Source organism: Cydia fagiglandana, chromosome 7 (assembly GCF_963556715.1).
Source record: "Cydia fagiglandana chromosome 7, ilCydFagi1.1, whole genome shotgun sequence".
Taxonomy (NCBI): Eukaryota; Metazoa; Arthropoda; class Insecta; order Lepidoptera; family Tortricidae; genus Cydia; species Cydia fagiglandana.
Genome location: NC_085938.1, coordinates 14,593,120 through 14,617,192, shown reverse-complemented (window position 1 = coordinate 14,617,192; position 24,073 = coordinate 14,593,120). Strand labels below are relative to the sequence as shown.

Here is a 24,073-nt window from a genome sequence, read left to right as displayed (position 1 = left end):
ATTTAGTATACAAAAGATAATAAAAGATAACATTTCATTTAAAAAAACCGGCCAAGTGCGAGTCGGACTCGAGTTTCCAGGGTTCCGTACATAAGTCCGACTCCCGCTTGACTGCACATTTGTAATAAGTTTTTCTGTTATTTATAGGTGAAGAATTATTATGTGTATTTTTTTCAAAATATTAGACCCAGTAGTGTCGAAGATAAAGGGGGGGGGGGAATGGTAATTTTTTGGCTATTTTCTTAAATAGCTTCGAACCTATCGGCTCGATTCAGAAAATGAAATAGATCTCTACTAGACCTCAACAAGTTACGATATGGATAATTTAAAGATACAGTGAAACCTGGTTAAGTGGGACCTGGATAAGTGAGAAACCTCTATAGCTGGGACTCATGGTGCGGTCCCGACACTTTAGCACTGAATTACCTCTGTTACTGAGAAAAAACGAACCTCTATAACTGGGATTCGTTGTTGTGATTTTATAGTCACATTTACCTCTATAAGTGAGACGGAGAGTGTATTTTACCTCTTTTACTGATACTATATTTATAAGATTACATTTTCCTAATTGTTTTTTACAATTTTATAGGGAATTGACTTCTGTATCTGAGATAACGTCAATCTATGACCTCTCTAACTTGGACTTCATTGAACGAGTTCCGTATTCTTACTAACTTTTGGTCTATCCACAAATTCCGCATTTGCCTAATTGTGTCTAAACAACTTCAAACTTTGATTTAGTTAATTTATCTAAGTAGCTAAAACTACCGAAACGAAAGCTGAAATTTTGATAAGTAACACGAAAAAATTAATTTTCATTTATTAAATTTCTAATACGCAATGAAGTCCGTATCAAATTTAATTTAATTTTGATATATCTATCCGTTGGAGAATCATTCAAAATAAATTCAAAGAAACGTTTAAACAGGCTTAAAACATATTTAGGGACAAGGATTATTTTACCTTATTTAGTTTTAAAGATATTAATTATTAAATATCTTATTAACCACCTCTATAACTGAAATATACTCTATTCTCACCTCTATTAATGAAAACCTCTGTAAATGAGACAGAAATTTATCTGTACCTGGCTAACTGGGAACCTGGGTAAGTGGAAAACCTCTTTAAGTGAGACAAATTTGCTCGTCCCTTGAGATCTCACTTATCCAGGTTTCACTGTATTTGTAAGATAGATATGTCAAATTTGACGTTTCCGCGATTCTGGAGGTCCTCTTGAACGATTTTGACAACTTAGATATCCACGGCCTTACTTAGATATCCAAGTCACACCTAGTCGATATCTAATGTAAATCTAGTAGATCTCTATATCGTTTCTAGATCTTGTGATTATCTCGTTTCCCGAATACGCGTGTATGTATTTTAAAATTATAAAAAATATATATCCATCTTGGGGTTCGGAACATTTATGATTGAGTCTATCTTTTTTAGCACCGTTTTTAACTCTTTTAGACATGAAGTATAATAAAATAAGTAAGTATATTAAATGAAACATAAAACAGTTTAACTCACGTATTGAACCGTTTATATATGCCCGTTTTTATGATCGTATGACTCACGATAGGTTATACTAAAATAAACCACTTTTAAACGTCCCGAAGGCACTTAATACTACTTGTATTAAATAAAATTCCGATATTAAAGAGTTCGCTTCTAACTTATAACTCCGTACTTATGACGCTGTCTGGGGAATTCGCTGAAAATGTCCAGACATCATTGTGAGAGATTCTAGGATGGGTTCATAGAACTGGAAATCGTTTTCTGAGTTTATGATTATTGTGTATATTCTTAAAACGCATTAAGTACTTAATTCTGTATACCGGGTGTGGCCTGTAACATGAGCAAATAATTAAAACATAGATTGTACTCCTCAAACGGTGACACTTTTGTTCTACAACTTTTAAAAATTATGAAGTATTTAGACTCCCTATTTTTCATACAAAATAAATATTATCTTCAATGGACGCCATAGCCACGCCATATCATTGTGATTGGCGTTGCTTGTCACGCCTTAAACATAACAGAATTCGCAATACATTGCGTCTTAGAATAATCTTTAAAGTGTATTAAAAATCAAACCACAAGTTATTTTTAAAAGTCGCTGAACAAATGTTGGTCAGTATGAGGAGTACAGCCTACAGTTTAATTTTTTGCTCATATTACAGGCCACACCCGGTATATTAGCAGTATATTTAAACGGTGCCACTTGTAGGATTTTAGTGACGTTATAGGTACAGATCTAATAGGTTTAGAGGTAGCATCGAGAAGTCAAAAGGTTTTTTTTCTTGTTTACTTGTGATTTTCCGAACTTCATTCCTACATTGTGCATAACATAACCTTCGCAAAGTAGGTACTATAACTTGGTAGTTATACGAATATACGTAGTATGTACATTCTAATATATCGGAGCGGTCAAGGTGTTCAAAAATATCTGAACATGCACTTTAACGTTTTGACAAAAAAAGGCTTTGTAGGTATTTGTTGACACATCGGCCGTTCTGATATATCTGATGGTGGCTGTATACGAAATATCATTAACCTGTTATTTAATACTGATTTATCGTGTTGAATGATTAAATTTATTTTTTGATAAAGCTATATTTTTATCCGCAAATTCCTCTATATTGGATGGTGCAAAGCAATACAAAATATTGTTGTTTGTAGTTTAGTTCAATTCACGCTCATTTTGTGTTTATTAAGCCAATACGAACACAACCCATAATTAACATTTATAATATCCGAGCGTTAGTGAGCACACCCAAACTTTACTGCACTACTACTCGTATAATAATGTAACATGATTACATTGTCATAAAATGTAATTTGAAACTTCTATTACCTACTGTAGGATTATTAATCACTTCAAATAGGTTGTTATAGTTCCATTCCGAAAATATTCATTAAATGTGTTATAAGTTTATTTATAGATCTGGATTAATTATGAATCTGATCTAATTCATAACCTGTTATTAAAATCAGAATCCGCCTGAATGTTATTTATTGTTAGAATACAACTTGCAAAGGGGCTATTCATAAATTACGTCATTTTAAATTAGGGGGGGGGGTCTCGACATCGGGTGACGGTAGCATGAAGTAGGAGGAAATGGGGTCATTTGAAGCATGATTTTTGGATGATTATAGGGGGGGGGGGGTCAAAAATCGTCAAAAATCGATGACGTAATTTATGGACAGCCCCAAAGCCGTACATATTTACATATAATATATTATTATGTACGTACGTCGTATTAGAGCAACTAGGCTCACACGGTGTTTAAGCATTGTATGCTCATCGCCTTAGCCCTCACCACCATTGATATAGAGTTAGACCAAGAAAATTCTGCAGCGATTTTGATAGCCCACGCAGTGCAAGTGTTATTTATACGTCATAATTTCATAGAAGTTAACGTTTAAAATAACACAGGCACTGCTTGGGCTATCAAAATCGCTGCAGACTTTTCTTGGTCAAACTCTAACAGGAATTCACATCTGATGTGTCAAAATTATTAGGGATTAGGAACTCAAAGTTATGAATGTTATGAATGTTATGATGCTTGAATTTCGTTCGTTGGTTTCAAGTTCTATTCGTTTAAAACAGTATTTATTAGCTTAAGCTAAAAAATTACTCCGCCATTTGAGGAAAATGATTGAACATTAAGATAACAAAGGTCGTACCAAAAACTTTCAAGGAATGAGATCAGCAACGTCTTGTTTTAACGATCCAAACCGGCTGGCTATTAGAGAAGAAAGGTCATGATCTTGTTTGCATAAGGTCAATACACACCAGATTTTATGCTATATCGCTTGAGCGTGTCATTATGGTTATATTGAACGCATACTAGTAATTAAAAATCAAATATTTTAATCTTGTTGTTAATTAGGGTTATAAGATGACACAATGATATTCACATATTCAATTGACGTTGGCATTAAGGCTGTTACACAACATAAGGTTTGTTGTATACCTCCTCAAAATTCCTTCTTTAATCGCTGCAACTATCATCTGCAAAGATCTGATGCTGTGGCCAATGATGATGAATTATGATGTTGTATATGTCGCAGTCAAAAGTGTGAACTGGTCAAAAGAACTTTTAACCGACAAAAACAGGCAAAACTGCTTTTGACTGAGCATGTTGGTCAAAAGTAGTTTTACCTGAAAATCATTGGTTAATAGCAATTGTAACTGTTACTATCAGTCAAAAGTACTCGCACTTGTAGGTAGGTTAGGGTTATTTTTATTTGCTACGCCCAAAAAACGAAACTGTTCCCAGAGATAGGTAGGTTAGGGTTATTTTTTTTTTGCTACGCCCTAAAAACGAAACTGCTGCCAGAAATAGGTATGATTTTCAGATAAAACTACTTTTGACCGACATGCTCAGTCAAAAGCAGTTTTGCCTGTTTTTGTCGGTTAAAAGTTCTTTTGACCAGTTCACACTTTTGACTACAACATATACAATACGACGTGGCTGAATACTAGAGCCAGAGCCTGGATACATGCTTATATCTCGTGTGGCTCAGCCTTTATTCTACATATTAAAGACAAAGATATTTAGATGAAGGTACATAGGTAAAAAAAAAACGATTTTCGTAATGAATATTAGAACGCAGAACTTCGTAAATATAGTCTGACAAACCATTTCCGCTAGTAGAAAAAAGCGGTAACATTTCAAAATATAGTCGCGAAGAGTTATCATCCCACAGAAGTTTTGAATTTATTTATTTTCTACTAACAATGTTGTTTAACAGACTATATATACAAAAAGCCTGACTGCCTGAAAAAGCAACTTTCGTCTTAACCTAAAATGGCTGAAAATGCAAGCAGCAAGACCGAGACAACCAAAAAAAGAAATGTCAGCACAGTTTGTTTATATCAATACGCGTTAATGTCATATTTAATAAAAGTTATTTTATATATATTAACAAAATGTAGTTTAATTTTAATTTATAATGTAATTTAACCAAGAAGTAAAAAGTGCTGCTAATACTACGAAGACTGGACTCATCTACCCACGACATCCATACTTATCCGGCGTCCTTGAAGGTAAGTGTCTCCTTCGTTCATAATTAATTTACTTTCTTAGCTATGGCGCTTCACATACCCTGCCTATCTAAATACAAAAATCTTTACGCATTTATCATGCGTTACATATGTATATGTAGGTATGTGCCGCCAGCTGTGTGCTTATTTATTGTCGGATTTATTGTGCGATAAAGGAAGATATAACATTTTACACTACTGATATTTCGCTATTTTCTCTTAGCCCGGCATTTTGCCACTGCCCGTGGAAGCCTGGGGTCCGCTTGGCAACTAAACCTAAGAATTGGCGTAGGCACTAGTTTTTACGAAAGCAACCTGACCTTCCAACCCAGCGGGTAAACTAGGCTTTATTGGGATTAGTCCGGTTTCCTCGCGATGTTTTCCTTCACCGAAAAGCGACTGGAAAATATTAAATGATATTTCGTACAAGTTCCGAAAAACTCATTGGTGCGAACCGGGGTTTGAACCCGCGACCTCCGGATTGCAAGTCGCACGTTCTTACCGCTAGACCACCAGCGCTTTCGCTTTTAGTCATGTGATACGTAATAATCCATTAAAAACCAAATGGGACTGCGGGTGGTGCTTGCGTGCGGCTTTTACTCGTAAATTAGAAGACGTATGATCTAATCCATAATCCATAATGCTGGAAACCATCGCGAGCGCGGTTTCTGGCCGAAGGGTGTGGTGTTTCGGTGGTTCCGTGGGAATCTGCCAAATCCTACACCGGAACATGCGACACAACTGAAAACCGCCGTGTCGCCGAAAAAATTTTTTTAGCTTGTAAGATTTTACTATTGTACGAGTATGTATGTTAGTTTGTATCTATGGGCCTTAGTTGCCTGATAATAAATGATATTTGATTTTTTTTTAATCCAGGATTGTACCAATTAGTTCTTAAGAACTTAATATCATTTGCTTAATAGCAGTTGCTTTTAAGAAAACATCGAGTAAACTGAAGTTTTCCTTATATGATGCAAAAACTAGCGAGAAATAGACGTTAAATGGTATAAAGAAAACTAAAAGTTTCCTTGAAAATGACACAAAATTATGAACGTCTTGGCGTCCCCGCTTTACTCCGTACTCCGTACAATTTTCTCTGCTTGTAAGTAAGTACTTTTAATATTTTATTTCTTTGAAGTTAAAGTCCACGAGCTCGATCCGACACTGAGTCAATAAATTTGTTCTGTAAGTATGTAGTTATACTCTACTGAATGTATTTTTTTAATCTAATTGTCGTCATGTTTTGATTTAAATAGATTAATTTTGAATTCTGTAAATATCAAGTGTAATTAATGTTGACGTTAAGTACAGTCATGGAGAAAAATATAAACTCTGACTAGGTACCTATTTATTGTTTGGTTGAAATTATAAATGTGATTATTTTTTTTATCTTAATTTAATGTTTCAAAAATGCCTCAGTCTCAAAATTAAAAACGCACAAAGCATTTAAATCTGGTTCGAAAAACCAAGCAGTCACACTAAAATAGCTAATGAAAAATATTTCACGTGAAAAACTATGACACCTTTTAAGCTAAATATTTTCGTCAAAGAGCAGTGGTGTTTACGTGTTCTTTTGCATACATAACTTAATAAGCAGCCGACAGCCGACGTCGCGTCGTCGACTCTTTTTATGTTATAAAAAAAACTTTAAAATGTATTTTTTAACGTTACGTAGAAGTGGTTGCAACCTGAGAGTTTGTGTGAACCCACGAATTTATATAGTTATTACTTGTCTTTGTCGCTTTTGTATTCTCGTTTACGTTTATGCCTATTCTTTTTTTAACCCACAATGTTGCCTAAATTGATATTTATTGTATGGGATTTTTTTTAAGTTAAGTTTATGCATCTTTCCAGGTATACACTTTACAAAATAAAGCGTCGTTTTCTTACTTTATATGTCTATGTGTTTGTGTGTTCATCACGCATATTTGTTCCTGAGTTATGTATGTTATATTATGTATTTAAGTAAGTATTAATTATAATAAGTAGGTATGTATGTCGCATGAATTGCATCGTATCATCGCCTGGTATGTATCCATATTACAAGCTTTGCTTAGTCTAAAGCGAGGTCGAAGAGATACAGAGACACATAAGTAGTTTTAAACTCTTGTTTATATTTGTTTTTTACCATTTTTATATCTAAAACATGTAAATATCAAGATTATTATGCCTAATATTTTTTGGATTCGACAACATCGACAAAATATAAATGCGTTGATAGGCACTAAAAGCAATCCGATAAACCGAAATGCTTATAATTCTGCATTAAAATCGGTCTAGCCATTCGCATAACGAGCTCACAAGCAAGTGAGGGTATTAAAGCCCGCAATTTTATAGATGTTAAAGATGGATTCGTAAAAGTTTACGACTGTTAACTTTCAAGCTCGGTTACAGCTGAATCCGAGATTAACACCTATTACTTATATTCGTATTTATGGTTCTTTTATTGACAATATTTGCAAGAAGTAGCAGTTATAGTACAGAGATATATAAATAAAGTAAAAATTATGGAAGTAATAAACGTGAATGAAATAAAGATGATGTAACCCCCCGTATGCTTAGACACGGATCTGTGCGTGGGAATTAAATCTAGTCTTTTAAATGTCAGTGTCACTTTATCAATGATCAAATTTGACAGGCCGCATACGAGGGGTTAAGGTGGCCACTGACGAGCCTTCCAACAGTCCAAATAGCGTGGCTGCAATCCAAAATCGGGCCGTGAATGTCACAAACGTTCAATGTTTAATATTAGGATACCGTCCATTTGGATGAATCCATTGTAACGGCATCCATTTGGAAGGCTCGTCAGTGGCCTGCTTTAGTTTTAAATTTTAAGACTACCTATAAGAAAACAATAAATCGTATACTCAATTATGATTTATAAATTATAATATACGGATTTCCCAGTATCCTATAATTCCCATGTTCCCAAGTAGTGCCATTTCCCCATTAGCCTTATTGTCCCCTTGCAATTTCCTCGCAGTCATAACCACACGTTTTTCACAAATCCCTTTGACTACGTGTTCATATGTTTTGATGATATTTCCTTGTTAGATGCTCATTGCTCAGTACCAAGTTAACTATTTTATCATCATAATTTCGAAACACGTCCTTAAAAATGTCTCCAAAGAATTTAGTGAGACAGAAACGCTCCGATATTGTAGGACTATATTATTACAATTGAATTCAGTTTACTAATAGGTACAATTTCAAAGCAAGTCACTCGATACTATAGCCTGTATTGTAATTAAACCATTCACAAGTCTGGCTTAGGCCCGATTCAGCTATCGGGTCTCAAATGAATTCGTCCGACTGACGCCTCGTTTACATTAGTCAGGCTTTGTCCTGGATAATCCGACATTAATCAATGCTTTCCAACCGGACTCACCTAATTGAGTCATTACGAAATACACAATAAACGATATGTCCCTTAATAACACTATTTAATTGTTCTATTAGGGTAGTTGAATTTATGGAAAGTTAACTTTGATTACAGGCGAAATTGACAAAGTTAGATCCTATTACCTATATTTTAATATGTCTTACCACAACATTACAGAATTTTAATTAAAGTTGCATCAAATAGTATTTTGTTCGTTATTAATAGACCTTTGGATAATACCTATACCGGGTGTGGCCTGTAATATGAGCAAAAAATTAAACTGTAGTATGTACTCCTCATACTGATCAACATTTGTTCAGCGACTTTTGAAAATAACTTGTACTTTGATTTTTAATACACTTTAAAGGTTATTCAAAGACGCAATGTACTGCGAATTTTGTTATGTTTAAGGCTTGACAAGCAACGTCAATCACAATGATATGGCGTGGCGATGGCGTCCATTGACGATAATATTTATTTTGTATGAAAAATAGGGAGTCTAAATACTTCATAATTATTAAAACTTGTTGAACAAAAGTGTCACCGTTTGAGGAGTACAATCTATGTTTTAATTATTTGCTCATGTTACAGGCCACACCCGGTATAGGTACCTAATAAAATTAATAAAACACTTTTTTGTTAGATCATTTTATATTCTGACTACTTAGAATCAGAAAAAAAAATTACGAAAATTTCCATTCCTTCTAGTCCGTGAAGTCCATGAGAAATGATAAAGGTATGGAAGAAAAATCATGAAGCAATTTTTTTTCTCCGTTTAGTATCGTTAAATCAATTCTGAAAAGCAAAAATAACGTAAAGTCCAAATAAAAAAAAAGGAAATTGGAATCTGAAAAATGGATGGGTGTATATAGCTTTATTACTGAACGAAGAAAAGGTATTTATAAAAATATTAATAACCCTCAGCGTTATGCGGTTTTGATTAAAATGTGCTTAATCGTTTTAATTAACTTAATCACTTTCCGCTACAGGCCACACTGTACAAACGGCAACACTCTTGACTGTCCATCGGTGGATCTTATGCCTTTTGTAATAAGGTCCACCGATGGACGGTTAACAGTGTGGGCGATGGTACATAGACGAGAGTAGATTATGCAGTGCTAGCACAGAATAAATAATAGTACTAAGTATAGAAGACTCACTCTCTAACAAAACGTGTCTGTTACGATCAGCACAGATATGGCCGCTAGGTGGCGACAGCGCCACGCGCGGCTTATGGCAAACCCCACAATTGGGGCCGAACGGATGTACTTTTAGCTACCTGTAGCAAAGCGACGAAATCGCGGAGTGAGACGCGCCTGGTGCTAGGTAATGAGCATAGACGAGTAGAGGAACTCGAGTCTCCGAATAGAGACTCTGTCATATAATTTCTAAGTTTAATCAAAATACTAGCAGTAAAAAAGCATTATTTTATGGTGTACCTTACCCATGAATTTTATCTGAAAACATATATTTTTTTGAGTCATTTGAAATGGATTCAAGTTTCTACAAAAGCCTTGGGTTTCTAACAAATTGAAGGGAACTTTGTTTCGACTTAATTTATATGAGTCTGAAAAACAGTCGAGTCTTAAAGCAGAGGACTCAAAGAGACAGATCGAGAAGTCGATTCTGTTTTAACATTTTGATATCGTTATAAAATAAGATAAACCCTCATCAAATAATTAAAACAATTATGTTTCCTCCGAGCTCGATTAAAACGCACCCGCAGAATTTGATAGGTAGTTAATTAAACATAACCATCATCTTCCTCGTTATCCCGGCATTTTGCTCATGGGAGCCTATGGGATGCCGCTCTGGACCGATCAAAGTGGCGTGCTCTTGTGTTGGAGGCCAAGACTCATTTTGGGTCACCGCGCTAACCAAGTAAGTAGTAGTAGTAGAGTCATCTAATCCCAAGAATTAGCGTAGGCACAATTTTTTTTTACTAAAGTGACTACCATCTGACCTTCCAACCCAGAGGAAAAACTAGGCCTTCTTGGGATTAGTCCGGTTTCCTCACGATGTTTTACCTTCATTGAAAAGCGATTGGTAGTAAATATCAAATGATACACACATAAGTTCCGAAAAATTTATTGGTACGAGTCGGGGTTAGAACCCGCGACCTCCGGATTGAAAGTCGCACGCTCTTACCGCTAGGCCACCAGCGCTCTGTTAATTAAACATAGTAATAATATTGTCGTTGCTACTTGTTTATCGTTTTCATCGCCGTGGTATGTTATACAACATCTCATTTTCATTACTTTAAAAAAAAAACCTAACAAATTCATGTATTGATCAGATGTCAGAGACCCTCAACGGGATTAATATCAAAACAGTAAATCATTTCAAAAATCTGAATACGGCTCCAACATTTAATAGTAACCCGTATATTTCATGTATACGTTCTCGCATTAGTACAGTATCCGGCTGAGTGACACAAACTGATTACCTCGGTTGCCTTCGTCACGCGTCAAATGGGACGCTCGACAAAAACACGGAATCCCAATTCGCGTTATCAGCTTTTTACATAGAATGAAAATTTTATGTATATTTTATTAGACGCGACGTACGAGAGCGGAGTTGATAAGTTGAGTAATTTGTTCGAGATTGAATGTGGGGCTAGAAAAAATGTCCACCAGTCAGCGTGACAAGGGTGATAAGGTAAACTGCTGTGTAATGGGCTATACTAGCAGTGTAGTCGTTAGGTAAATTAACTTCATGTTCAGTAAGCTATTTACCTTTACTTAGTATATTCTAGTTACATGAGGTACTAAATCTTTATATTATTATTTTACTTAGTCGCTTCCTTACTAAATTTACGACGATGATTAGGTAAATTTCTAAGTTTGAATACTGTTTTCAGTTTTTTATCTTTTATCATGCATAAAATTTATTTTTTAGTTATTAAGAGCCTACTCTTATCCCACTATTTGGCAAAGGCCTCCCCCCTCTTTTTTACTCGTCTGGGTTTAGTGCCAATTTTACCCAGTCTCTCAAAAAGGGTCCCAAGTTATCCCCTCATCACCGACGACGCCTGCTGGCTCCTCGATTTGACTCGTAATACCTACGCCCACAACTCAAAATAATTAATATTTTGAATATTATTTTGAAAATGATCTATAATGTATCTCACAAAATACTAAATTCAGTTATTAATAGCTTAAAATGTAGATTATAGCACTAAAAATAGTAATAAGTAGCAGAACAAAAGGTTAAGTAGATACGGAAATTATGAGGGAGATGTGAAAAATCATATATGTATGCTACCAAACGTCAGTTACCTGCGAATCAACTTATTTCCTTTTGTCAAATACAAGCTATACCAAAACCGAGACCTCGATCAAAAGATTGAAATGGATCGCGAGATATCAACCTTTTGATCGTGTGATCCCTCGATCTCAATCTTATAGGATTTGAATGTCGTTACCAAAATCGTTGGAAATGTATCGTGTTGTGTGTTTTTTTTTACATTTTTGGCTTACGAGTTGCGATCCCACCATAACCGGTAGATAATTAATGATGTTGATTATAAAATGTACAGATGTAGTGCATAATTATTTTTGATCGTAATTTCACGGAAACGTACGAACGTGTCTTGCTATTTCAGTCAGTCTCGGTACAAAAAGTACTGAGATTGTCTGAATTCGCAGGACGAATACGAAATATTACGAACGTTTTCGAGAAAATATTACGAACGAAAACAATTATGTACCACATTTCTACCACTCTACCACTTTTAGAAAAAATGAGAATATTTACATTTACGCCATCTATTTCAAAGAGATTGAACTAGGGAGTTATGAATTCCTTGACAATATTGAGTCTGTTACAACAGTTCTTGTAAGCCTAACCGTCAGGGTTGTAGTTCAGCAAATGACCCGCGAGATGCCGTTAATACACGTTAGTCACTAATAAAATATATGTATGAATTAATTTTACTAATTTGTGTCAGCAGAAGTTGGTAAGCGGGAAAGGTGCTCAAAATGCGCACATCTTTATTGTTTAGAAAATAAGAGCCTGTATAGGTTATTTTGAATGCCTTATCTACTTGGCAACTTCTGCTGCTGACTATAAGTATCTACTGCAAAATAAGGGTTATTATGAAGAAAAAAAAACTATTATTGTTAGTTAATGGTCGGACCTTCTCGTCAAAAATAAATAGGTATGTAGATGTGTAGTTGGGTCTAAGATATTTCACGTACCTACCTTCCTAATAAAAAAAATACCCAGAATTTTTATTGTTAATTATTTGAGTATAAGATATCTCGGGAGACATTGCTAAAAAGATTTTTCACAAAGCAAATGGTGGCCACGAAGCACTTGTTATACTTACCTGCTTATGTAAGAGTACATTTCAAGTGTTAACGCGACGACAACCCTCGGCCCGATTCGAGCTTTAAGATACGTCAGATAATAGATCTAGAAACGATTAGATATGTTATGTCAGTGTCAAATGTGACTTTTCTTCAAACAAAAAACTTACTTTTGACACTGACGCATCTAATCCATGTCGTTTCCAGATCAATTAATTGACGTATTTTAAAGTTCGAATCAGGCAGCCTCTCTCCTTTTCATTGTGGACTGAGCTTCGACCTTGATTAGAGAGCATCCTTGACCCAATCGATCGCACTTTGCGACCTAGTTATTGTAACATCAATCTGGATGAGACGGATACATTTGTGGTTGATATTGTGTCCTTTTCTGTCTTTACAATAATTATTTGGTTTGAAATCATTGATGACCCCGTACATTAGCGTCACTATGTACCAATTACGTAAGTCTAAGTCAGGAAAAGCCTAAAAACTCCACAGAAAAAAAAAAAAAAAAAACCACCAAATATCTCCTTTTCTATTTTTTTGACGGGTTTAATTAATGATAACCATTTATAAATATGTTATATGAGTTTTTAGCCTCAAGCTCATAATAACAACAAGTTACCAACTTACCGTATAGGAACTGGTCGCCGGAAATATTTTTTTAGGAATATTTATTATGCCTGTATACAAAAATAAATAATCATTGAAACATCTGAATATTTAATAATTTATATAATTATATTCGTGAATCTTTTACACGGGTGTATCTTTAAATAATTCCTTTAACACACAACAAATATTATATAACATACAATTATGAATACTACTAGTTTAATTCTTTCCTGCAGCTTATCGAGTCAAAATTTGTGTGAAAAAACGTTCATTAAGTTTATAATATTCTGCAAATAATACTTAAAAATAGTGAAAATATGATGTTTTAAATATTATTTGCTAATCAACACAATCTACTAAAGCCCGTTACTACGATATGCCTTTCACGCCCTGCTACAGGACTCACACACACTGCTATATACGATACCTCTACTGTTATATTAAGCCCATTTCCACCGGCAACGCCACGCATTAGTAACGTGGGGAAACTATATCCATAGTTACAGTTTATTTGTTACTAAAAATCATCACCTTCAAAATAACTAGATCAAATGTTCACTTTGCTAGGTAATATTTATACATAGGAAAGGTTTCATGCAATACAGCCGGTAAAAATAGCATCTCCGACTGTTTTAAATTTCTTTTGATGACTTTTCCCGTCGTAGTTTGTTGGTAGGTAATTGATTAAGTCAAATTGACACATGCTGTTTTAACCCTTTTCTAGGCATAGTACGATTTGTCGACCACATGTGCTCCAACAGAATTTCAACTTTATCATTCCCAATTAAGGTTCAAACTAGATTGCATTTTCGGGAAATGTGACTTTTATTTAAATGGATCATCGGCATCATAGCTGGATTATTTGAAATATATTTGCATTTTTTTGGGAAACCTTGTAGATTGGTGCGGCCTGGAAAAGGGTTAATATTTTTAAAACCCAGGTGTTGAAACAGCTGATGCTAGATAATGTTAAAAACATAATAATTTTTTTATCTATTGCTAATTCATAAGAATCATAAGATGAAATTTAATTGTAGGTTTTAATAAATTTAATTCTGCTTTAGACAATCTCTATTGTACTTTCAATAAATTTGGCGACGTCATTTGTGTTTTTTTTTACAAATTGCTTTTTCAAGCAATCAAAATATAGTCATCTAATGAAGTAGATACGTATTTTTAATAGTTCGGTTTGACCACATCAAAGAAATTGATGACTTATTCTTAATTAATATCTAAACAATACATGATTAGTTCCTAAAAAAATAAATGTGCTCATGTTTCAACATAACTTGATATAAATCGTATTGTCTATGTCGCCTACAGATACACCTAGTTGTAATTTTCACATGAGGAAACACGCCGAATACATATACCTACACAATACTGTGGGATCCGCCCATAACGACAATATGAGTAAGTACGTTACTTATACGAAAACTTGTATAAGTAACGTACTTACTCATAAGTACGTACGTTACTTATACAAGTACTTACTCATACAGTAAGTACTTGTAAAACAGACACTTAAAAGCTAATGTAATATTAAAGACGAATAACTATATTAAAACTGAGAAATAAAAACTGCGTTGTTCATTATGCTTTTGTAACGTTATGTAATGTAGGTATTAGATATTTTGTAATATGAAATCTGTACTCTACAATTCTTATATTGGCGTGCTAAAGTGTTGGAGGCCAAGACTCATTTTGGGTCATCATGCCAGCCAAGTTAGTAAGAAGGTAAGTACAATTCTTAAAGAGTACATATTATAATTGCTACACGCGGTCGTTATAGACGGTTTAAGTATCATTATAAATTATGCAATGAAAGTAAAGGATACAACTAAAACATGTCTTATCTTAGTGGTTAAATAAACACCTATATTTAGTATTAACATAGCGTAGTAACAAGAATACAAACAGATTTATATAGTACGTAGATATAATACTATACAGTAGTTTATTTTATACACTGGTTAACGTATTTACAAAGTGAACGCTAAGTACAAGCAATATGTACCCGATTTACGATTAGATAGCAGGCCAAAATAAATTTTAGCTACAACGAAGTCAACAACTAATTTAGCTACTTATACCTAAATGTTCAATAAAGTAGCTATGCTCATCGCTTCAAAAGAATAGTAGTTGAAAAAATAAGCATTAACAGAATTTTAATACATGTTTACTAACATTCGCTAAACTTTAAATGCAAGTTACAATTTTGGGTTCAATATTTGCCCATAATTACAATGAATCCACCACGCTTATTGCTGCAAGCGGATTGGTAATCAGTTGATTTTAAGTAGTGATTGATGTAAATATAACACGATAATCAAATCCCTAATTGTTTTATTCTCGTTGTTAATTTTAATAACATTAAAACAATTATACATCGCCATACACAACATTTAATTATTTAGCTAAAAATAAACAGCTAGACATAGTCAACGAGAGCAAAACTAATTGAAGGGAACCATCAGGCGGTTAACAACTAGCTATAAGAAGTATCAGATCCCTACTCCAGCTCACAATATATATAGCTACCTAACACCTATAGATAATCAATAATATTATATAGATACACACAAGTTTTAACATTTGTAATAATAATATTTTTCGTTCAAATAAGTGTTAATTCTATGGTACTAAGTGTTAAAATCTAATATGTCCTGTGACAAATTATGTAGTGGTAAAACGTCATGATTATGGAACGGTAAGGGGTTATTCATTTACGAATACAGAAATGTATAACATTGATTGTAAATTAACTATATTTTATTTATTCTCTCCTCAATATTGGTTTATTTTTGGAGGTAGCTTTAAAGAAATCAGCGGACAAAGCACTCGTAGCAGAATATGTGTATACGAAAAGCGTTTACAGAATCAGATAATTTTCAACTGTGCTAAATAATGCTAACGATATCGAACAAAACTAACGAGTGTTTGATTGGTCCTATTGCTTGAACAAGGTCGTGTGAGTTACATTCTGATGGATAACTTCTAGATGCCGTCAGAATAAATGTTCACTTTAACAGGCAAACGACTAAGCGGTCGCCAGACACCTCATAAATGTATCGGCTTACAAATTGGATTTTGTGCACGAGGATAATATTGACTTATTAGTTTTACGACCGCGTCACCGCGTCTACCACGAGTGCTAATCGCTACAGATTCAAAAGCTCCTTCACAAGCCATAGCCCAGTTAAAATTGACAGTACATTAACAGTTACAGTTGCTGTTCGTGTTCCCTTGCGGCTGCTCTGTGAGGCGCTGGCCGCGGGCTCCTCCGGCAAGCATGGCCGGCTCAGAGTCCAAGCTCTCTGACATTTTGTCGCAAATTATGTCCACCAGGCGCTCGAACACAGACTGGTAAAGAAATTTTGCGATTAAAACAATTTATGCAAGAAAAAAAACAATGAGAAAAATATGTATCTAATAAACGTTAAACGTTATGTGCACTTACATATGTATTTCAATATAAGTACAGAACCAATCCCTTAAAAGTACTAAAATATAAGTCTAGTTGTTCTTGTCGTCGGTTCACCATAAACAGTAGTAGACCATATGTGTCATTTCTTGTAATTAAGATCCAAACAAAAAATCCTTGTTAAACTAAGCGACATAATCAAGAGGGCGCATGTAGCCTCTAACGGAGGTCCATTATTGAAAGACCCGAGCTGTATGTAGAGCATATGGTCATGATTTTCAGAAATGAAGGAATGACTACAAGAAGTGACCATTACAGGTTCTAAGAATCATAGGCCTTTCAGTCTATTGCAGACTATACAAACAGTGTCAGGCAGGACGACAACGTTTTTCATGGCTGTATAAGCCAATACGGGAGCGGCAACCACGACCGCAAAACAGACAGGTGTAGTGTGTGGCGAACTGATGTCGGGCTGGTGACGCTTGGCTCGCTTACTTGCGAGTGTCTTAAACTAAACGTCATCGTGGATTTTACGACTGTCGAACACCAGTTTGCGCCACTAAACGAAGAAACAGAACAAATGGAAGGGTACCTTAACATTGATGTTCTCCTTAGCACTGGTCTCGTAGAACTCGACGCCTAGCTGCTCAGCTAACTGGCGGCCGCGCTCCGCGCTCACCACACGCTCCTCCTCCATGTCGCACTTGTTGCCCACCAGGATCACTTGCGCATTGTCCCATGAGTACGTCTTTATTTGCGTCACCCTGAAGAGGTAATAAAGTTTGTAAACAACCAGATATATGGGCGTCTACTTGATTTATGAATGATATAAGCGGGTTTGGCGCACAACATTTGTACCCAATTTTATGTCAAATTAGTTAATGGTCTCTCTTCTTTTGTAATACTTGTGTTCTTCTTGACCAGAAAGGAAAGCGACTCACAAGAAAGATATTTTATCAAAATAAACATGAACTGGTGTACGGCATCCTGATAAACTGTCTATAGGTTGCCAGTAATTAGTTACCCATAGTTCTGATTAAGGTAAAAATCCTCTGAATTTTAGGCCTCAAGCCATGAAGCAAAAATCTGATTTAAAATATGAGTCGGAAATTTGGGATAGGCCTTTTTTATAATGATCCACAATAGCCATGAGCTGATCTAAATTCTAAAAATGCTATTAAGTATTGTGATTTCAATATCTCGATACCAAGGTATATTATTTTGAGAATTTTTTAGAAGCTAATAAGCAATATTGATTAAAAGTATAATCTGGAGCCCAGGATGAGAATAGTCATTATTGTTAAATGTGACTCACCAATCTTGCACGCTGTTGAAACTCTCCTCATTGGTGATATCGTACATGAGGATGAAACCCATGGCTCCTCGGTAGTATGCCGTTGTAATGGTCCGGTAGCGCTCTTGTCCTGCAGTATCCTGGAAGATTATGGTGGAAATTTATTACGTTTTTATTAAAAAAATACAAGTAATTTTAAACTGGATTTTTCTAAAAATTTCCTACGCAATAGGTAGGTACCTATATCATTATTACATGTATGTACTTAGGTAAAATGTTGTGGAAAACTTTGTCAATAATTTACATATTAAACATAATTATATCGTAACCTGCTAAGGCAAACGTACTGGTGCTCGACGCGGTCCCAGTACATGTCATATGAAAACTTAACTCATTGTCAATAGAGGTGACAGCAGCATGTTTACCTTACTCGTTCTTCAAATGTTCCACATAAATTCTAAGCTAATTAGTCTCCCTTTATTAACTCAAAATAGCTTAATAACTTTCCATATTACAGATTAAATAGGCACACAAATCCCACAGAGATTCTGTAAAGGTTGAAGTAAATTTTCGACCCGCGTAACTTTTACAACAAAATTTGCATAATTTTGTATTCTCCTGAAGGTACTTTTCTTTTACTTCTTTTAAAATCATGTCATCCAAGCACTTTATTAACATAATAAATACGGTATTAAAAGTTTTTACAAGCGAGATTAAATTATTAAATGAAGGCCGACAGAAAAATAGATGGCGCTATCACTGTCGTTGTCGCTGAATTTTAATGCGACAGAATAAATGTTTCTTTTCCTTCCCTCCTTGTTATTTAAATATGTATTTTTTTATATGTACACTTGCAATCTTCGGCTATAATTAATTTATAACTTTAGTAAGTGGTTCCCCTTCATTATTAGCCTGCTGCAGATTCAACTAAGTGGTATTGATATTCGAAATAATCTAAACACAGTAAAAGTAACTCGTTTGCTGATTCATTTGAGCGCTTTGCTTAGTTATTTCTCATAACTTTACCGGCTTCTAATTTCTCAATAATTGGAGTGTTTTCAAATTTCCAATTCCAAATTAAAAGTATTTAGTCTTTAACTAATCGAGCGCCAAATTATCTTGTCAGAAATGTGCTTTTTGTCCTTGGTTAACAATCTACTAGACTTACTTAACTTAAATCATTATTTACAGTAACAAAAAAAAATCTACTAGGTATTGTTCTATTTTCAAGCTGCAACTCACCCATATCTGAAGTTTAACGCGTTTGTCGTGGCGAAAGACCGTCTTCACCTTGAAATCGATCCCCACCGTCGATACGAATGCTGATGTGAATGAGTCATCCGCGTAACGGAACAGAAAACTGGAAAAAAACAAATACAAAATACAGCCATTAAAAATAAAGTTCTCTCGAAATGTGTTTAAGCATACGCTTTGGTTGGTACTCGTAGTTTAGTCAAATTTTAAGATACCACTACACACCTGGTTTTTCCTACAGAACTGTTGCCAATGATGAGAAGTTTGAACATGTAGTCGAAATTCTGATCCGACGCATCTTTCTGCCATTTCGGGTCTCCGCCACCAGCCATCTGAAAAAAGACCTCGATATAATCTTGATAATTTTTTATGTAACAATTATGTTAAATTGTTTAGTAATAAGTATACAATCAAATATTATTAGTGATTCTGGCACTACTCTTCGAAACCTCACAACTCAACGCAACCTAAATTCATTACCTACAGAAGTAAAATTTATTTAGTATTCATTAACTTTCAAAATTAATATTCTATCCTAACACCGCTAATCACGAGGGGCTTAATTTTACATTTTGATCAATTATGGCAGGCAACTGTCGTGTTCTGTTACTGAATGAGGTCGTTGTTAAAAACCTATCAATCAATTACACATTTTACATAAAAGACAATCAACACAAAATGCCAAAATAGAAACACCTCTCCTCCAACGATCTCGTGCTCGTCAATAATCTTTGCATACATTGTACCGAATGACAAATTGTACCACCACTTCAACTGTTTATGTCCTACTAAACACAAGTTCAGAACATAACCCGTTACCCAGGCCTTTACAAAACCATCATTAAGTAAAACGGAACTTTATTATCCGTAGCATTAACATTCAAATAAGCCCACATCGGTGGAACATTTGTTTGACACAAACAAAACGCCTTATCTCTAAAAAGCGTGGTACAAAAAATATTTCTACGACCTGTGCATAAAGACTGGATTAGTCTAAACATGTACTCGATATAAGTGAGAATGTAATACTTTTACCAGAATCGCAGATAATAAAAGTGTCGTCACATCCTTTGCGATATGGGCGCAATTTATTTTGGCATAAACAGAATGTCCCACTAACTGTAAGTATTGGTTTTTGTTTATACTTACGCTTGAAATAAAAATAAGTGTAGGAGGCAATGAAAAGATGGGAAGAAATATTTAGTTCAAATGTCTTTCTAAATTGTTATTTTCTTCCATTCCAATTTTTTTTACAAAAGGGCCTTATGAAATAATGTTGGTTTCATCACAATTAAGGTAAGTAAGGTAAGCTTAATAAGGAGATTGAAAGATTAAATTTTATAACTAAATAAATATTACATATACCTAATATTAGTTAATTCAAGAAAGTCTGGAATCGCATCATAATTATACTCGTAGGTGTATGATAAATAGTAAAACAGGGGACAGTAATTTTTAACTATGTAGCTTCTACCCGATACCTCGTCCGCGTAAAAATAGTTAAAAATTTAAATTATCAGTCCCATACGGATTAATTAAAAAAAAAACCTTTCCTTAGAGCCTATTTTGCAAACCTCTAACATTCGTATAATATTTATTCCCAACTTCAAAGTCTTTGCTTATCTTTATCTAAAAAAACTGACTGAAGCTTAACTTCGTGTTGATAATTAATAGTTATGTGTCAAAATGTAAATTAGGAACAAGTCGCCATTAGCTTTGTCGTATTCTATAAATAGAATGAAAGCCTAGCCTTTTTAATTTATCCGTATTTTATGTAAATATTTCAGACAGCGCCGTCCTTTCTGACGTCGGTACAAATAACTGAGTTTAATTACTCGTAGTAAGCTTGCTTCATTATTCATTTCATTCATCTTATACGTAGGTATTTGATTGTAGCTATTATTCTAAAGTTAGCAAAAACACATTTATGCTTATCGTATACGCATCCAGAAATTTAATAAGCCTGCTCAATATGTATATTTTTAAATCTTTATAATAATTTAGATTTTTTAAATGTATATTTACATTTCTCATATCCACTAAGTTTAAACACTTTTTACTTTAAACTTTCGAAATTGAAATTAATATCTACATGTAAAAACGTATTTAAGATGCTTTTGACCATCATTACAAACCTTATATTTGTTCTGCAGTAAATGGTAATATTATTTTTTTATATCGCTGTGTACGATTTGGCGTAACAGTGATCCGCTGCTGTAACTTTCGCACCACCCGACGTATCTCCAACAGCTTATTGATTACCCGCCTAGTCCCACTCTCCTCACTTTAAAAATATTCTACAATAATGAAGTAACTACAACAATTATAACCCGGAGCACGGCACTAACAAATTCAGCGAATTGAAATATATAAAATCGATAACTTGATAATTTTTATGTCGTAACTCACTTGTATTTACACACTTCCTAAAACGGTGCTTGCGGTATATTGCTTTATTTTTATTTTGTTTAATAAATGTGCGTTTGTGTCCAAACTATTTAATGTTTAAAAAAAAGAGTTAGGGATTAGCAGTGAGACGCACTCACAGCTGTTACGTCCGCCGAGTTCCCTGTGACATGGGGAGAAAATTCAAGATGGCGGATTGTTGCGCGCGCATGGTGCCCGCCCGAGTAGCCTGTCAAACTCCCCATCAAACAAATCCGGATTCAAATATGTATCTACGGTCAATAATGAACTTGATAAAAATTTACCAATTTATTACAAGCATACACTTTAAACACTTAGATCATTATTGTTTATTTAATGCAAAAAATATTTAATTCAGCTAAAAGATAAAAGAAAAAACATGAAATCTGTAAACAACCGTTTGTTCGGTCGACCAATTGCACAATTAATCCAAAAAAATGTCGTCATGTCGAGGCAGCAGTATAGTTACATATTATTATTTGTTAAGATGTATGGAATTCACGGGATACTGAGTGGCTATTTTTGGAAGCAGGCATCTCCGCAAGCGGCAGCTTTTAGATTTATCAGTACTTATCTACAAAGGTGAAATCCTTATATCAAGGAAATTTTGTTATCCGCTTCGAGTGGGTGGAAAATTTACCTTTTTACCGTTCGTTGGTTACGTTGAAAAAACATACAAAAAGACATATTTCGTCTTATAAAAATAGCTAAACTAACATGGTAAAACATGGTATTCGATTAACTTGATTTGTTAAATTTATTTTAACATATTAACAACAACCTATTAATATATTTTTAAGATACATACCTACAGATATCTATGAATTTTTTATATTTAGAAATGTTTTAATTATGTTTGCAAAACATTTCTATATGAGAGTTGATTGTAGGTAATATCCAATAGCCGACCGTATCTTTCCTGGCCTACTTGTAAATACATCAAAGAATACAATAATAAACTGTTAATCTCTGTTTTGCTCTGAAGCGACACTTAAGAATGCTATAAATACAAATAAACAAAATAATAATATCCAATGATTGTTTTGCCAAAATAAAGTAAACCTACAATTTCCCGGGAGTCGAGTAAACCGAGAAGCAAAGCTGCCGCTGGGTCAGTCGTACAGCCCTTGACTGAAGCCTTGACCCATGAGTCCCATGACCCAGTTGTACGCTGCTACATACCTTTCTTTGATTGTTTTTTGCATGTGTTTATATACATTCTTCGCATTTAGATACAAATAATATGTGCGATAAAAAGATATAATCAAAACTTATAGTTAATGAGAATCGCCCGACTTTCAATCCGGAGGTCGCGGGTTCAAATCCTGGCTCGTACCAATGAGTTTTTCGGAACTTATGTAAGAAATATCATTTGAATTTACCACTAGCTTTTCGGTGAAGGAAAACAACGTGAGGAAACCTGCATAATGTACATCTGCGAAGAAAAAAAAACTAAAAACTTTAAATGCAGTTTTTGTTTCTTTTTAAAAATAAAGGAATGTCTCCTTTACATAAGTGAAATGAGCCAGCTTAAGGATTAAAGGTAGTTTCCCTCTAGGGCCCGACTTATCTTTCCACACTGTATAGGCTAAACTATTATTATTATATTGTAATGCAAAATCGCAATTAAAAATTCGATATGTCACGCTTTTTATGTCTCGAGATTATAATCGCCAGATGAGAAGAGAAATAGCGTTAAATACATTTACATCGACGCTATCGATATCGCAGGCGGAATTTACTTAAGAAATAAAATGCATGCAAAAGTATCTGAATGAATAATAATTATTAAGGTGAGTGTTGCTATTCTATAGCCCTTGAGCCGACCTTATTAAACGAACACATTGTTGTCATTTTCCTAAATAGGTATTATAATCTGAATAATATTTAAAATAACATACGCAAAATAGGCGCCAGGCAACTAAACAATAGTTGCGGAAACTTGCCTGTGCTACAAACAAACGCCATCTATCTGAAAATGTTTGAACTTTACTGCTGCGTCGAGTAGTAAAGGGGATGAAAACTCTCGTGCAAAAGAAGTTGAAGCTCCGTTAAGCCTGAAGGTGGCGTTTTATGTGCAGAACGCCCCAATTTCACATCGGTGACAGGTGCGGCGAATTGTAAAATCACTGTTGCTGACGTCACAGGCATCCATGGGCTACGATTACCACTTACCATCGGGCGGGCCGTATTCCTGTTTGCCACTATCATTGTATTATTTAAAAAAACTTTATTATATCGGAAAAAAACAGATATTTCTCCTGCGAAGTTTCTGACAATTGTCAAAGATTTAGAAGAATTGTAGGTAATTCTT

General features: G+C 34.5%; 1 protein-coding gene across 2 annotated transcripts; it reads right to left on the bottom strand.

The window, feature by feature from the left end:
- Nucleotides 1-13,465: 13,465 nt before the first annotated feature.
- Nucleotides 13,466-21,937, bottom strand: LOC134665974 (ras-related protein Rab-3). Of its 2 annotated transcripts, none has more exons than XM_063523032.1 (6): nucleotides 21,468-21,937; nucleotides 19,558-19,664; nucleotides 19,321-19,438; nucleotides 18,100-18,218; nucleotides 17,377-17,548; nucleotides 13,466-16,723 (listed from the first exon to the last, which is right to left on the bottom strand). In XM_063523032.1, exons 2-6 carry the CDS (start codon nucleotides 19,662-19,664, stop codon nucleotides 16,577-16,579), a joined length of 663 nt encoding a protein of 220 aa, XP_063379102.1. In that variant the 5' UTR covers nucleotides 21,468-21,937; the 3' UTR covers nucleotides 13,466-16,576. The 2 variants fall into 2 exon arrangements, with proteins under 2 accessions (XP_063379102.1, XP_063379103.1); XM_063523033.1 differs by having other exon boundaries at nucleotides 21,742-21,937.
- Between the last annotated feature and the right edge of the window lie 2,136 nt (nucleotides 21,938-24,073).